The 17,497-nt window shown below is 45.9% G+C and overlaps 1 protein-coding gene across 2 annotated transcripts in view; it reads left to right on the top strand.

Moving 5' to 3' along the window:
* Positions 1–9,299: 9,299 nt before the first annotated feature.
* Positions 9,300–17,497, top strand: part of LOC119953440 (G-protein coupled receptor 54-like) — a 52,622-nt gene continuing 44,424 nt past the window's right edge. The window contains exons 1-3 of one of the 2 annotated variants that reach the window (XM_038777734.1): positions 9,300–9,449; positions 9,545–9,789; positions 10,424–10,548. In XM_038777734.1, the coding sequence (XP_038633662.1) occupies positions 9,549–9,789; positions 10,424–10,548 (366 nt within the window). In that variant the 5' untranslated portion in view covers positions 9,300–9,449; positions 9,545–9,548. Of the gene's footprint in view, positions 9,790–10,423; positions 10,549–17,497 lie in introns of both variants that reach the window. The other variant, XM_038777735.1, reaches the window with a different exon arrangement.

Here is a 17,497-nt window from a genome sequence, read left to right as displayed (position 1 = left end):
AATGCTGCCTGCCTGTGTCTGTGTCCTGCTACCAGTTCTGCCTTCCGTAAAGTGTGTCCTCACTTCCTGTCCCTGTGTATTTATAGCTCTCCCGTGCTCCCTCTAGTGCTTGCTCTGTTGTATTGCATCTACTCAGATCTACAATCACCACAGTTCTCATTAACTGTATGGAAATGGGGCTTAAGTGGCGATAATTGGTTTCTCACCACGCTATGGTGAGATCCCGATTTTGTCTACGGGAGCAGGCCGGTTGCATTGCAAGCTGTCATTCTGTCGAGACCATCGCCCATGGCTGTCACCAACTGCACAATGCCTTGGACACCTTCACTAATGGTGCCGATGTCATGGACCAGGCTCTCCACTGCAGTCGCCACCCACACACAGCCGACGACATCTCATGCACCCGGAGCCTCTGGGACTCCTCCAAGCAGACTCCTATGGACCTGCTGGAGTGTAGCTGACATCTCCCTCTGAATGTCCCGGGTGCTCCCTAGCGTCTCCACCAGCTCCGGATAACCCTGTTCCACAGGCTCAGCATCAGGCTGAGACCAATCTGGGTTCTGGGATCCAGCAACCCTCCAACTGCTGTCTTGCCTGGGGGTTCCTGACTCCACCTGATGTGCATCATCAGCAATGTGGTGCTCACCAGACTGAGTCCCAGAAGCCTGACCATTAACATGTCCCACTCAGGTGTGTGTATCTGGTGGGGGTGCCAGCTGTGCCGCAACTATTACGGTGGCATTCTCAGAGCTCTGCTCCGGGGTGATCTCCTGGGACGTTGGAAAGGGTGCCGCCCGGGATGGGCCGGCGTCGTTGGCTGCACGACCTGCGGGAGAATGGACATGTGATCAGTGGGAGGGATGGGTCAGTAAGGCTGTAACAACTCACATTTGATAGGTCCTCCAGGTGGAGCCAGGTGGTTCCTCACCTCTGCCGCATCTGCCAGCCTCCACGTTGATGACCACCCTGTCCTCGGCCACCCGGGTCACCTCCAAGGCATGATCCTCGAAGGTGGTGAGGATTCTTATGTTCGGCATGCCACCGCCAGTCTGGGCCCTCTCCCGAGGGTTGTGGGAGAGATTTTCCTGAGGAGACACAGAGGGCACCATTAGCCACACGTGTGGTTCACAATGGTGGGAGGAAGCGTTGGGGGGATTGAGGAGGGTATACGCTCGCATGGTTGGGGGGTGCTCAGGGATGGGTGGGGGGGGGCTATGATGTCTACTCACTTGTGCTGCCTGGTTTCTTCCTACACTGGAGACCAGCCCTCCTGGTCACGCTCCCGGCTCTCATAGCTGCCGCCATCTTGTCCCAGGCGGCACTGGCTGCCCTATGACTGACTCTCTGGGATCCTAGGGGGAACAGGGCATCACTCCTGGCCTCCACTGCGTCGAGGAGCCTCCCCAAGTCAGTGTCCCCAAATCTTGGGTCTCCTCGGCGCCATTGTTGCGAACTGGCTGGGGTTGGCTGAGCAGCTGCTGGTCAACCTTGTTAGCCGTTGGGGGGGGGGGCCCTATAATTGGATCATTTTCAATTTTGATGATTATGAAGCGGCTACTTTTAAACATGCTACTTGATGTTCTTTTCCATTGCTACAGGGGGCCTTATTACAAACACAAGTTCTTGTTGTTGAATGACTAAAATGCTGTGCAGCAGATTTGTGCCTTCGGCAGTCTCCCAACTCAGTGGGCAAGTTTGCAGTCTTATCTGTGCTGCTGTTGATGTGGGGCATTGGGAGGCAATTAAGTGAAGATTATGTACGTTGTTAAAAGGAGAAAGAATGACTACATTCTTGCATTGAGATACCCTCAATTACGACACAGGAGAGAAGATAGGTAATTCAAAGGCTTTAATCATCAGAGAACTGAACAGCAGCCGAGAAGTGTGCTCACCACATGCTGCCGAGAAGTGAGGCTCACCTTATATACCGTTTCCTGGGGGCGGAGCCAGAGGCAGAGTCCCCCAGGGTTCCAAGCCCGGTCTTAAAGGGCCAATGTATTAAAGGCAAGGTACAGTTACAGCAGTTACTGATACCATTCATCACATGCATTTAACTCCAAGCAAAGCAGGCAGGACCTGGAAGCAACATGAGGAAATAATGAACACCATTAACAAAACTAATGAAAACCTAAAAACGTTTGTCTCTGGTTAGGGCCACTGAATATTCAAAGCAGCTGCACATCTAATTACATATGTGATGTCACAGATCATATACCATGATCTTACCTTTCCTATTTTTATTTATCAATTATTGAAAATTAATTACAACTGCAGTGTTGGCTTTGCTTCATTAATTGTGTATGTCTTTTGCTTTAAGATTGGAATAAAATGATTTGCTTCCAGTCGAATACCAAGAAGCATGAGTTTTAAATTACTTGTTAATATTTCATTGTGAAATGGTTGTTATCCCCTTTAGAATTTGCAGCAGGAGCAATACATGCATAACAACTGTATTCCATTAGTCTTATACCTCACAGTGCTGGTGTAAAATGTACATTTGTAAAGAGTTGCTGGGGAAACAGACTAACAGATGAATTCCATAACTGTCACTTGGAAAAATGTATTGGCAAAGCTAAAAACTGCTTCAAATGCTTTGAGGCATCTTAAATGTTTCAACACTTGAAATGAGATTTGATTCTGGAAGTTATGTTTTATTAAAATGAAATTTTATGACCAATTTTTTAATATAAAATATTTAATATTTTACCCCTAATTTTCTTTCCTCTCAAGACCCTAACTCTTATCGTGTATGCAGTGTCATGAAAATTGACTGCATTAATTTATCTCACCCAAAAAACTATTCTTCATGTGTGAATCCAAATAGTGACTGTCCGTTGGTTATTTGACCATTTGGGACATCAGAGCTGAAACCAACACGACTCTCCCCAAGTCTGCATAATCACTTTCCAGGTGGTTTCCAGTGACAGCCAAAATGCACAATTCAAGGGATACAGAGAATTCAGGTTACACAGGCTACAGATTAGAAGTGGCATGTCCTGATATTGAAAACAATTCCTTCTCCTTTACACCAGATATCTTGAATCAAATGGTTCAAAATTGTGATACATAATATACATTGCAAAATATCACTGGACCAACAGCCCGAGCAAAAACCTAAAGCACTTTGCAAAGCAAGACCTGCAAATCCAACAGATTGTCCTTTTTCAGTGAGTCTCTCTATGCGGGCAGTACCAATCCCTATTCTGACCTAATTTCCACGTGTTCATTGGGTAAAGGTACCTTAATCGATGTGGAGCTCTGCCTTAGTTGCTAACTCTTGGTGCGTGGCTCTCTCTGTCAGTCTGTAACTTTCTCTCTCATAATTCTCTTACTTAGTCTTTAACTCTCAGTTCCCTCATTGAGTCTCCAACTCTGTTTCAGTGTGTGGTTCATTTAAAGTATTTTTTTCTGAAGCTTGGTTATGTGGAACTTTCTTGGCACAGGCTGCTTTTTTCTAACAACACAATTTGCATTGATAAAGCACTTCTAGCCCAAGGTGCTTCACATGAGCAGGATCAGATAAAGGCAATTTTTCTTCTTCCTTACACACCTTAATGTGGGGTAATAATATTTGAACCCGCGCTGCTGGCTTTGTTCTGCATTACAAGTCAGCTGTTTAGCCCACTGTGCTAAAGCAGCCCCTAATTGTAAATATAAACACAATTACTTTTTAGAAATAAGTAAGAACCATAATCAAATAGGCAGTGTTATAACCCACAAGTATATTGCGGGGTGGGAACAGTTAACATCCCTGTGAACGCAGAATACAAGCTCCCCCATTGAGTGGTGGGGGTGCGCTAATCAATGTCTAGTTGTACGATGTATTAAGCCAGCCAGTTAGGCACTGGCAAGGGCAGGCTCAGTTGGGATCGACCGTGTGACGTATATAATAGTTACTGTAAATATACTAAGCTTCTTTGAACTACTCCTTCATGCACTCCTTCATGGACTTATAATAGGCAGCAAAAACAATTGGTTCACTATTACCCAATGCCTAATCCCCCACTTTAACCTTCCCCCATCCTCTATATACACACACAAAATGAACAAACAGAGGGGTACAGAGGGGTGAAAAATAATAAGAATAAAAGGTCTTTGTTTCAGATAGTTGTCTTGAAGCAAACCTTCCTTCAAAGTAAGCTTTAAGGTCGAGGTCTCTGCAGACTGGATTTCACTGTAGTTTCATTCATTTAGGTTCTCTGGAGGTTCAGGAAGACAGCAGTTCATGACATTTCTGGAGAGAGAGAGATACTAAATGAGACTTTAACCAGGCTTTTGTTAACAATTTGCAGGAACTGGTTAACACACAATTGTAATCTGAAAGTATAATTATCAATTTCTTCTCAAAAGTGCCCCAGCACACACAGAGACAAAGTCTCTGCAGCAGTGGGCGGTTAGATAACAACTATAAGACAAGGGTAAAGTTCACAGATGTTCCAACACTGTCAATCTGGAGTTCCATCACGTGAAGATGAGCCACTGGTCCCTCGACAACTGGAGGTTCTCACCAACGGAGCTGTGGCATGGAGGAGAATTTAGAACTGGATCAATTCTTCTCATCTCAGCTTTTCAGATTTCCAAATGCAGAAATGATTATACCCAGATGAGGATTCTCTTCCTGTTGATAACCAGACATGGAATTTCAAACAAGGCAGGAAGGCGAGTTGGACAGCTTTTCCCATTCTCCATTCAGTCCTAACTGAGCTCCAAACCACACTGATTTCAAAAACAACAGGTCCAAAACTTGCAGCGTGTCCCTGTCAGCAGTCGCTAACTGTTGCCACTTATTTCCCCATCAATTAAAGTGATTGCAGTTCAAGTGCCATGCTGATCAGGTGATTCCTGTTGCTCCCAGTCCCAAGGTGAACTTATGACTTTTTTGTAAAACAAAACTCCAGGTCAGCATCCGTGTCCAAATAATGCAATGTCCTCCCAAATTTTAAAAGAAAAATCCAGTTCATGAAGATATACTTTTCCTAACAAGTGCAAAATGAAAAGCTTCAACAACAAGTCTCTTCTTTCAACAATACTTTTTATTAATTCATTGGATGTGACGATCACTGGCCAGGCCAACATTTATCACCCATCCCCAATTATGCTTGAGATCATAGAATCAAAGAATTTACAGTGCAGAAGGAGGGCATTCGGCCCATCGAGTTTGCACCGAACCTTGGAACGAGCACACTACCCAAGCCCACACCTCCACCCCCTATCCCCACACCTCTAACCTATCCCCATAATCCCAACTAACCTTTTTTGGACACTAAGGGCAATTTATCACGGCCAATCCACCTAACCTGCACATCGTTGGACTGTGGGAGGAAACCGGAGCACCCAGAGGAAACCCACGCAGGCACGGGGAGAACGTGCAGACTCCGCACAGTGACCCAAACCGGGAATCAAACCTGGGACCCTGGAGCTGTGAAGCAACTGCTAACCACTGTGCTACCATGCTGCCCGTGATGAGATCGTGATGAGCTGCCATCTTAAACAGCTGTAGACAGTTGAAGGTACTCCCAGAGTGCTATTAGGAAGGAGATTTCAGGCTTTTGACTGAGCAACAGTGAAGGAACGGCTTTGTAGTTCCAAGCCAAGGTTGTGTGTGACTTGGAGACAAACCGGCAGGTTGTGGTGTTCCCATTAATCTACTATCCTTGTCCTTTTAGATGACTGAGGTCATTGGTCTTATTGAAATGAAAAATTATTTGTTCTAGCCATGAGACATATAACTTCCCAATGGTCCAGGTACCTTGAGGATTCAATTGTTTCAGAATCACAATTAGCTTGATTAATAATTTCAGTGTTCAGGACAAAGGCGAGCAGCTCACAGAGAGAATCAGAAGGAATTAAACAGAAAGTAAATGCAAAATGTAAAAATTTTAAATAATAACAACGCAAACCCTTAGGCACAGTGGTTAGCACTACTGCCTCATAACGCCAAGGACCCAGGTTCTGGCCATGGATCACTGTATGTGTGGAGTTTGCACTTTCTGCCCGTGTCAGCGTGGGTTTCCTCCCAATGTCCAAAGATGTGCGTATTAGGTGGATTGACCAAGCTAAATTGCCCCTTAGTGTCCAAAGATGTGTAGGTTAGGTGGGGTTATGGGGAATAGAGTGGGGGATGGGCTTGGTAGGATGGTCTTTCAGAGGTTTGGTGCAGACTTGATGGGCCAAATGGCTTCTTTCTGCATTGTGGGGTTCTATGATTGCAAGGAATACGGGATAGCCTCAGGTTAATGAAGGGTTAGAGGGGAAGCTTGCACCATGAGAATCCTATTTTTTTCTTTTTGGAGATCAAGACAGTACTCTTGCTCCTTTGGCCCCACAAGAAAAGGTCTCTTCTGGTCCACCTGCTCTTCCAGTTAGGTTGGTCTGGTGGGGAACTTTCGATGCGTTTCAATGTAGGCCTCCAATTAAAATTTCAGTAAGGCCCTGATGAAGTTATCGGAACCCTTGGGCTCAATTTAACTAAATGGGAACAAAGGCCCATAGTGAGCGTATTTAGCCATATGTTTCCTGGCACTCGCAATGGCGAGAAACACATTGCTATAAAATGGCACTCGAGTTAAGTAAGGGGTCTCAGCGGGAACATGTGGCCGAGGCGGCACATAGCCCCGTTTACTCCACACAGGAGCTCCGCTCTCTGGAACTTCTCAGTATAACAGGAGATCGGAACTGTAGCCATCGCAGATGGCCACCTGCATAGGACCATGGGAATTCTAGCCAACCCAGGACTCAGACAGACTCAGAGCTTGAGTGTGTACTTGCAACCCAGATACCTAGACGCGATCGAAATCCCCACTCGTTTGCATTCAATGGCCCATATCCCTAGAACAAAAGAACTATACCCAGGTGACTGATACAGATACAGATTAATCGGTGCCACTCCCTTCACTCAGGGAGCCCAAACAGCCAAGATCAATGACCGCTAAGGATACGCCCAGCCATCAAGGCACCCACCCCTTTATTGGCCAAAATCGAAGGCAGTGATCGAAGCCTGTTGAATTATTGAGTCCAAGTTAAGGACCGCCCCAGAGGGATAAGAAGAGACACAGCCATGTGCTCGGTTTCTCTTGGATCCGGCCTATGCCAATCAAAGTGCAGCATAACGACCAGACAGACAAGTTCAAGACTAACGATCGCTACCAGACGGATGAAGCCAGCAGAAACAGAGCCACTTCTTCTACCCAGCCACGCAAGATCTGGACAAAGACCTTGTCCATCTGCATAGAGCCGGTTGCCCTGAAGTTAAGTATAGGTTATTGTAGTTGTTAGGTGTAGTTTAACTTGTAGTGTTTTGTGTTGCATGTCGAAGTAATCCTTGTGTGTAAATAAACTATCTTTGAACTTGAACTGACTAACTGGTTGTGTGGTCCTTTGATCGATATCCGGTAAAGCCTTGTGGTGGTATAATTTGATACCTGACGACTCTAAAGGGCATCATTATTAATTGGCAACATTAATTGCCGACTCCGGTGCCAAAAGAGAAACAGAACACCATTTTTAAATGCTGTCTCAATCTCCGAGCCCCCGATTCTCCCAAGCCCTAACATACTGTGGGAGAGCCCCCAGCTGGGAGGGTCCACCTGGGAGGGTCCATGTGGGAGCCCCCCCCCCCCGCACCTTCTAACACCCGTGCAGAGCACCCTGGTCCAATTGCCAGCACACAGAAAATGCCAACCTGGCACCCTGTCAGTTCCCTGCCAGCTGGCAGTGCCACCTGGGCACTCTCGCAGTGCCAGGCTGACACCCAGGTAGTACTTCCTGGGTGTCAGGCTGGGACTGCCAGGATACCACCCTGCTCAAAAGGCTTTTACCTGGTGGCCTTCAATCCCCTGGGTGACCCCACGAGTGCCATTCCATCAGGTCCCCGTTTGTGGAGACCAGTACTGAACTGCACTCACCCAAGGTACCGAGGTGAAGGGGATAGATCCCAATGTCTTGGATAACTTGGGAAACTGCATATTAAAGTGAAACTCGTTGTCTCGCTTTAATATGCAGATTTGCTAAAAAGTGATCCCGCCTCACAATGGGCAGGATTCACATCGCAACACTTGCGAGACCGCGTTAGATCTCACAAGGCGATGCGAACCAGGTAGATCCCGGGAGCGGGGTCTCCTGGCTTCTATTGGCCAGGCTGCGCTGAGGTGAGCTGCTTTTGAGGTGCAGCCTGGCCGTTGGATTGTGCCTCTTATCTATACATTTAAACACAGATCCCCAAAGGGAGGGTGTCCCTCTTAACTGCTTAGAAGAGATAGTTAAAGTTGAAACTCAGAGAAAGATGGCATGATTGGTGCAGGTAAATCCCACAGACTATTATAACTGCTGAGGTGCCAGCAGTCAATTTGTTGCGGGGGGGGGGGGGGGGGGGGTGCGTGTGGTTCAGGTCAGAGGGTGGCAGGTGACAGGCGGGTCTGATGCCAGGGGACTGGTGGTAACATACCCTTGCAGCCCGGTGGAGGTTGTTGATCTTCTTCCGACATTGTATGGTGGTCCTCCTGGTCATGCTGCTCGAACTGATGACCTTGCCACTCAGGCTGCATTGTCAGCCCTGTTGCAGGTCCTCCGACCCCCTTGGGGGAACAGGGTGTCCTGTCTCGCTTCCACAGCTGGTGCCCCCAAAGTGGGGAGCAGGTCTACGTGGTACCATGGATGTGTGCTGCCTGGGAGTGACACTCCCAGGCAGCACACATCCACGCAGGCACGGGGAGAATGTGCAGACTCTACACAGACAGTGACCCAAGCTGGGAATCGAACCTGGGACCCTGCAGCTATGAAGCAACTCTGCTAACCACTGTGCTACCGTGCTGCCAGTAGAATCCAAAAAAGACCAACCTTGCCACACTTAGTACAGAAATATCCTCCGGGCACAGGTACTTTTAGATCTTTTTACTGTATAAAGGGGCTGGGATAATTTGATAACGATTTGTGAATTTGGACTAATATAAAGTATAAGGGGCCGTTTTTTTTGAATAACTATGAAATGGCTCGGAATGTACACTTATATAAAATGTAGAAGAAAAACATCAATATTGTACAGATTCAACAGAATCTTGAAACGATTGAATAATTCGAGTTGTTTGTAATTATTCGACTTTAAAGAAAGGTTTCTTTCTTTTCATTCGGGGTTGAGCAATGGCAGTTTAATCTCATAGACATGGGGGGGGGGGGGGGGGGGGGGGGTTGTATTCGAGGAGAGCGCCCCTATTATCCTGCCGCCCCTCCGCTTTCATTTCAAAGATACATCATCGATCGCGTCAAAGCTCTCTATAGAAACACAGGAGGGTTGCACTCGCCTGGCATCCAGCCGACCTCCTTTTCCTCCGACTCTTGCTGCCAGTGAGCTCGGTCAGTGAGCTCTGAGTGAGGTCGCAGTTGATCCAGCTCTGTCACTAAATGGTCTGAGGATGTCATTGACCAAGTGCTGAAGTGGAGAGGCGTCTGGACAGGTAGCAGCGCCTAACTGGGGAGGGAAATCGGCGTGAATCTCCCGGGAGAGGCTCGGATGATTGATTGTTTTGAGCATTGTTTTTGATTCCTTCAGGAAGATGCTGGGCGCCTCTGCGGCCCCCTTCATGAACGAGTCTTTCCAATATCTGAACATTTCATGTTTGGAGGATGTCTGCAGTAACACGACAGCCCCTCCGAGCCCCCCGGTGTTGATGGACGCCTGGCTGGTGCCTCTCTTCTTCGGGATTCTGATGGTGGTCGGACTGGCTGGGAACTCGCTGGTGATTTGTGTGGTCACGAAGCACAAGCAGATGCGAACAGTTACCAACTTTTACATAGGTAAAATCGATGAGTCCTCCGACTTGTCCCATTTTACACGGGGTCGCCACAATGCTGATTGATCGTCCCTTTCATATCCACCAGCGTTTTGTTTTGCATTTGGCCAGTTAGTGCGCTTCATGCCGCTAACCCTCCCCATTTATCCAGTCTGGGATCGGTACAGTTAGTCTGACCTATATAACCCATATGGATCATTTAGAATGGACGGTCTGTATCTGAAAAAAAAATATGCAGATTTATGCTTGATGATAAAACAACATGTACTAAACTAACCATAAATTCTCGAGTCGGGGAAGCTGGTGAAAAGGGTTGTGTCACTAACCAGGCTCGGTAATAAAGGCAAATGTAGCTTTAGTCTCCCAGTTAATGTTTTGTTCTAAATTAAACCAGTAGCTGTAAAAATTCAAAAAACTATTCTGTATTTGTAAATCAAAAAGATAAATATCGCTTTTGATACACAGGGAAAAAGTCAAATCCAATCCTTCAGCTCGTGATTAAAATGATTGATTTAATAAACTCAGAAATATTTAATTATGATGGTGATTCACAGAACTACGGCTTGATTTGCAACTTGATTGATTTCTCAGTCCCCTTTTAGATTGAAATTGATCTGAGCTTTTGTTTCTTTTTACAGCAAACCTGGCTACAACTGATATTATATTTCTGGTGTGCTGTGTTCCTTTCACCGCTGTCCTATACCCACTCCCCAGCTGGATTTTCGGCGAGTTCATGTGCAAATTTGTCAGTTACATACAACAGGTGGGTTTTTCCTTCTGCCTCTCCGAATGCAGCTACATTTGTTTTCCATGCTGATCCCAAATTTCATTGGTCACCGTTCGGGAGTTCATTTAATTAGTGTATGCATCTCAACATATTCCAGTCATTTTCGAGCTTTGTCATCGCGAACATGTGAAACGTACAGGGTTCCGTTCACAGAACAATGTGGGACACGATTTGCATCTGTTCTCAACATTCACCACCACCATGAAACTTCGTGACGTTGGTGAAGATTGTGGGCATGCTGTACCAGTCCCGTTCCAGCGCAGTCTAGAGCGCAGTCGTGATGTTTACACTGGGGTTATGTTTGAACCTGGCTCACCCCTTTAAAGTTACTGTTTAGGTATTCCTTGTGGGGAAGTGGTTTAAACCCAGGTAATGACAGTTGCTTGATAGCCTCTGAATGTGAATGTGAACTGAATGAAACTACTGACATTTCTTCAAGATTGTTTTGCGCCAGTAACTTTGATGTGTTACAGTGTGTCATGAATGCATTAAACAGATTCCAGGAAAATACATTTTATATCGAAAATCTCCACGATCTGTTTAAAAATGGCCAAAACTGCAAAGAAGCAGAAATGCTTTATTGATCTATCAGTTCTACTTAAGGAACCTACCCGAGCACAAACCATCTTTAATAAGTTATTAGAAATTAGTTCAATGGCACCACCTGCTTCCTTAAGGGGTCTGGTTTCCTGATACATATACGAGTTGCCTCCACTGTATCTAGAAGTGTGATACAGAATATAACAGCGAAATTACACAGCATCCTGGATCAGATTTCCACATCTTCTTCTCTCACAGACCTGGAATATGGGTATCGCTAGCAAGGCCAGTATGTATCAACTATCCCTAATTGCCATTGAGAAGGTGCTGGTGAACTGCCATCTTGAAACCACTTCAGCTGGTTGAAGGTGGGAGGATAAATTGGGGGAGAATAGACTGGGGTCTGTGGTGTGAGGCGATGCACAGGGTGAATTCAACCTCCTCTTGCATGCAGATGAGCTTGATGCAGTTCAAGGTAGTGAAGAGGGTGCATATGACTCGGGCAAGGATGCATGAGTTCTTTCAATGGGTGGCCGATGAGTGCGATAAGTGCAGACGAGGGCTGGCGTACCACGCACACATGTTCTGGGGTTGTGAGGAGCTGGAGAGGTACTGGGTGTGGTGATACGTATATGCATAGTAATGCATAAAGTTAGATATATGACCTTCGACCAGTCGGTGGGGACAGAATCCACCATGTGACTCCACAGAACCAGCAGTTGATAATAAGTCGTACTTGAGGAAAGTTGCATTAGAAGTAGTTCCGGGGCAGCACGGTGGCACAGTGGGTAGCACTTCTGCCTCATGGCGCCGACTTCCCAAGTTCGATCCCGGCTCTGGGTCACTGTCCGTGTAGAGTTTGCACATTCTCCCCATGTTTGCGTGGGTTTCGTCCCCACAACCCAATGTTGTGCAGGCTAGGTGGATTGGCCATGCTAAATTGCCCCATAATTGGAAAAAATGAATTGGGTACTCTAAATTTATAAAAGGAAAAGTAGTTCCAGGAGAATTCAAGTATTCGTTACCGTTTGTATTATAGTTTGTTAGTCATCTTTCCACATGTTCATTTTGTTAATAAACTATCTTACTAGTCAAAGAACTAGATGTTCTGTGTGCATCTTTACTGTGGCCACAACACAGAATGTAACACTGGAAAATGGTGTTTGGGACGTTGTGGGGCTGGGAGTCAGGCCAGACCCAATGGTGGTGACCTTTGGGGTATCGTAAATTCCGGAGCTGATGGAGGGGAAGGGAGTCGATGTTGTGGCCTTCACTTCCCTAATTGCCCAGCGAAGGATCTTGCTGAATTGGATACGCTGGCAGGGGTGGCGGCCTGGCTAGAGGACCTGTATGACTTTCTATGGCTGGAAAAGATCAAATTTGAGTTGAAGGAGGGCTTTGAGGCACGGTGGAGATTGTTCATGACAATGTTTGAGGAACTGTTAATCGCAGGGGATGGGTAGGGGGTAAAAATTGTACAAACTGGATTGTGAGGTTGTTGTGTATGTCACTGTTTGTGATAAAACACATTTTAAAAAAAATGTCTGGCTTACATGTGACTCCAGCCACTACGCAGCTAACACACCATGAAATGGTTAACGAACAATTAATACAAAGTTTCAAAGTTAGGAAAAAGATCAGAAGGGCTTATCAACAATAATCCAAGCATTATGTTAAGACAAGACTTGGGCAATCCAAGTCCAGCCATACTGTAACGTTCACATCATTAACACTTACAGACTTGTACCCAAATTGGAATAACTGTTTCTCAGACCAGTTCGGCAGCAGTTCGACATAATAGTGAGCACAGAATCACAAATATCAAGAACAAGAATTTACATAGTGGTATTTACCTAGTCTTTGGGTTTTAAATTGTAGAGAGTCTGATTGACACATCAGGCTTTCTATAGTCATGTGACCATGTCATGAGAGTGCCTCTCTCTGTTTGGAGGCAAGCATCTTAAGATCAGTTCAATAAAGCGTCTGCGAGAAGCACACATAGTTAAAGACTGTTAAAGTCCTTGTACTTGAAACATGGTGTCAGAGAGTAGTAAAAACTAGAACCATTAGATCGAGGTGTGTGGGACAATGTCATACCTGCTGACCTCACCGGCCACCTCTGTCCATGCCTTCTAGGTGAGGTGGGTGGCCTCCTCCTTCCATCCATAGGCATTAATACGTCCCTCATGGCTGTCACTGCCTCAACCAGGGCTCTGAGGCAGTTGTCCGGGAAATGAGAGGCTTGCTACAACTCTCCACCCACCTCCGGTGCCTCCCAGCACTGGTTATTCTGCAGATAATGATGCCTCAGAGACCTTTGCATGCCGCTCTGAAACTTGGCTGCCATTGGACGCGGCGTCCCCTGGTCGCCCGCCCTGCTGACCCCAATGCTGCAGTGATTTACGATGTCTGCAACTTAAGTGGCCAGTCAGCATAATATCAGTCAGGCGGGATCAGGAATTAGCAGCTGCTTTCTGTAGCACCTGCCAAGAGTGCACGTCACGCATGAAATTCTGTCCAAAGTAAGAGTGGAGTCTGATCACAAGCCGCTTAAGACCATACGACATAGGTGCAGAATTAGGCCACTCAGCCCATCGAGTCTGCTTCGCCATTCAAACATGGCTGATATTTTTCTCATCACCATTCTCCTGCCTTCTCCCCATAACCACTGAACCTCTTATTAATCAATAACCTATCTATCTCTGTCTTAAAGACACTCAGTGATTTGGCCTCCACAGGCTTCTGCGGCAAAGAATTCCACAGATTCACCACCCTCTGGCTGGCTGAAGAAATTCCTCCTCATCTCTGTTTTAAAGGATCGTCCCTTTAATCTGAGATGGTGTCCTCTGGTTCTAATTTTTCCTACAAGTGGAAACATCCTCTCCACGTCCACTCTATTTAGGCCTTGCAATATCCTGTAAGTTTCAATAAGATCCCCCCTCATCCTTCTAAACTCCAACAAGTACAGAACCAAAGTCCTCAACCGTTCCTCAAATGACAAGCTCTTCATTCTAGGGATCATTCTTGTGGACTTCCTCTGGATTATTTCTAAGGCCAGCACATCCTTCCTTAGATATGGAACCCAAAACTGCTCATAATACTCCAAAAGGGTTCTGACCAAAGCCTTCTACAGCCTCAGAAGTACATCCCTGGTCTTGTATTCTATCCCTCTCAACATAAATGCTGTAAGAAGTCTTACAACACCAGGTTAAAGTCCAACAGGTTTGTTTCAAACACGAGCTTTCGGAGCGCAGCTCCTTCCTCAGGTGAATGGAGAGGCATGTTCCAGAAACATTTATATAGACAAAGTCAGAGATGCTGGACAATGCTTGGAATGCGAGCATAAATGCTAACATTGCATTTGCCTTCCTAACCGCTGACTGAACCTGCAGGTTAACCTTAAGAGACTCTTGAACAAGGACTCCTAAGTCCCTTTGTGCTTCTGATTTCCTACGCATTTCCCCATTTAGAAAATATTCTATGCCTCTATTCCCCCTTCCAAAGTGCATAACCTCACGCTTTTCCACATTGTATTCCAACCTCACATCTTTGCCCCACTCCTACCCTGTCCAGTCCTTCTGCAGCCCCTTGCTTCCTCAATACTACTTGTCCCACTACAGATCTTTGTATCATCTGCAAACTTAGCAACAATGCCTTCAGTTCCTTCTTCTAGATCATTGATGGATATTGTGAAAAGTTTAGGTCCCAGCACAGACCCCTGAGGCACACCACTAGTCACCGGCTGCCATCCTGAAAAAGACCCCTTTAGTGGCCCAATGTCTATTTTTACCTTTTTCGTACCTTTTATATATTGAAAAAGCTCTTCTATCTTCTTTTATATTACTAGCTAGCTCACACTCATATTTCATCTTCTACCCTCTTATTGCTTTTTTAGTTGTCCTCTGCTTGCTTTTAAAGGCTTCCCAATTCTCTAATTTCTCACTAATCCTCGCCACTTTGTATGTTTTTTCTTTTTGCTTTTACGTTGTCCTTGACTTCCCTCGTCAGCCACGGATGCCTTGTCCTCCCCTTAGCATGTTTCCTCCTCCATGGGATGAATTTCTGTTGCGCCTCCCGAATAACCCCCCAGAACTCCTGCCATTGCTGTTCCACTGTCTTCTCTGCTAGGCTCCTTTTCCAATCAACTCTGGCCAGCTCCTCCCTCATGTCTTTGTAGTTACATTTATTTAAATGTAATATCGTTGCATCTGATTCCAGCTTCTCCCTCTTAAACTGCAGGGTAAATTCGATCATGTTGTGGTCACTGCTTCCTAAGGGTTCCTTCACCTTAAGTTCCACACTAAAGTCTGCCTCATTACACATCACCAAATCCAGAATTGCCTGTTTCCTAGTAGGCTCTGTCACAAGCTGCTCCATAAAACATCTCTTAGGCATTCCACAAATTCATTTTCTTGGGATCCACTCGCAACCTGATTTTCCCAGTCCAACTGCATATTGAAGTCCCCCATGATTATTGTAATATAGCATTTTCTATCTCATGATTTATTTTCTGCCCCACATCCTGACTACTGCTAGGGGGCCTTTTTACCTTTGCGATTCCTCAACTCTACCCACAGAGATTCTATGCCTTCTGATCCTCTATCGCTCCTTGCTATCGATTCCTTAACTTCATTCCCTACGAACAATGCAATCTTGCCCCCTTTGCCCATCTGCCTGTCCTTTCGATAGGACACATATCCTTGTATATTTAGATCCCAGCCCTGATCCGCTTGCTGCCAAGTCTCTGTGATGCCCACAACATCGTACCGGCCAATTTCAATGTGTGCAACAAACTCATTTACTTTGTTCCGGAGACTGTGCGCATTTAGGTACAATGCCCTCTGTCCTGCATTGGCCACCTCCCTTCTCACCCTTGTCACCTTTTTTGCTCTGCTTGAGGGTGATGTTGTTCTCTTATTTTTGTTCTCTATTTCCCCTTCAGTTATTACACCTTCCAAGCTAATGCTCTGATTCCCACCCCCCTGCCATACTAGTTTAAATCCTCCCGAGTGACACTAGCAAACATCTCAGCCAGGATATTGGTGCCCCTCTAGTTTAAATGCAACTCATCCTTCTTGTACAGGTCCCACCTGCCCCGGAAGAGATCCCAATGGTCCAGAAATCTGAAACCCTCACTCCTACACCACTGGTTTAGCCACATGTTTAGCTGCACTATCGTCCTATTTCTAGCCTCATTGGCATTTGGCACAGAGAGTAATCCTGAGATTACAACCCTAGAGGTGCTGCTTTTTAGCTTATTGCGTAACTTCTTGAACTCCTTCTGCAGGACCTCATCACTCTTCCTGCCTATGTCATTCGTACCTATGTGTACTACGACCTATGGCTGCTCACCCTCCCCCTTCAGGATATCCTGTTTTCGTTCAGAGACATCCTTGACCCTGGCACCAGAGGGACAACGTACCAGCCTGGAGTCTCTTTCACGTCCACAGAAGCGCCCATCTGTGCCCCTTATTATAGAGTCCCCTATAACTATTGCTTCCCTGCACTTTTCCTTCCCCGCTGAGCAACAGAGCCAGTTGTGGTGCTACTGTTCTGGCTGCTGTTGTTTTCTCCTGATAGGCTATCCCCCCCAACAGTATCCAACTGTATCCAAAACGGTATACATGTTAGAGAAGGGGACAGCCACAGGGGATTCCTGCACTGACTGCCTGCCCTTTCCAGCAGTCACCCATCTGTCTGCCAGCACCTTGGATGTGACCACGTCTCTATAACTCCTATCTATGATGCTTTCCACCACCTGCACACTCCTAAGTGCATCCAACTGCTGCTCCAATTGAACCATGCAGTCTGTGAGGAGTTGCCATTGGTTATACTTCCTGCAGACGTAGTTGACCGGAATGCTGGAAGTGTCACGGATCTTCCCCATCTCACATTTAAAGCACTCCATCCCTCTGAGTGACATTTATGTACTAGTTAATTAATTCAAAATAAATACTTAAATTGTTATTCGATTAAGTTACAATTAACTATATGGCCCTGGTGCTAGATTTTTACTGTAAAATTAAATGCTAAATACTAATCTCTGCCCTCAGGTTTAGTTACTCCTCTACCTAATAAATTAATTATTTTCTTCAATGTTTTTTTTTAAACAAAATTAACAGATTTCCTGCCAGCCTTCAGGTCACAGCTTTACTGTTACGTCACTTCAGTTTTTTCCCCCCAAATTTGAAAAGGGTCTTTATATCACTTACCTTCCCAGGGTGCTCTCTGGATCTCTCCCTGCAGATTACCATTCAAAAAGCCAGAAGAAAGATATCAAAACAAAAGGGAAAAAGCACCTCCTCCCACTCTGCACCGAATTACCACACTGCTCTACATTACCCAGTTTAAAGGCAAAGGAAAACCGGCCAAAGAACAAAACAAA

The sequence above is a fragment of the Scyliorhinus canicula genome, chromosome 18 (genome assembly GCF_902713615.1).
Source record: "Scyliorhinus canicula chromosome 18, sScyCan1.1, whole genome shotgun sequence".
Classification (NCBI taxonomy): Eukaryota; Metazoa; Chordata; class Chondrichthyes; order Carcharhiniformes; family Scyliorhinidae; genus Scyliorhinus; species Scyliorhinus canicula.
The sequence above is the reverse complement of the archived record's forward strand: the minus strand, read 5'-3'. Positions and strand labels throughout refer to the sequence as shown.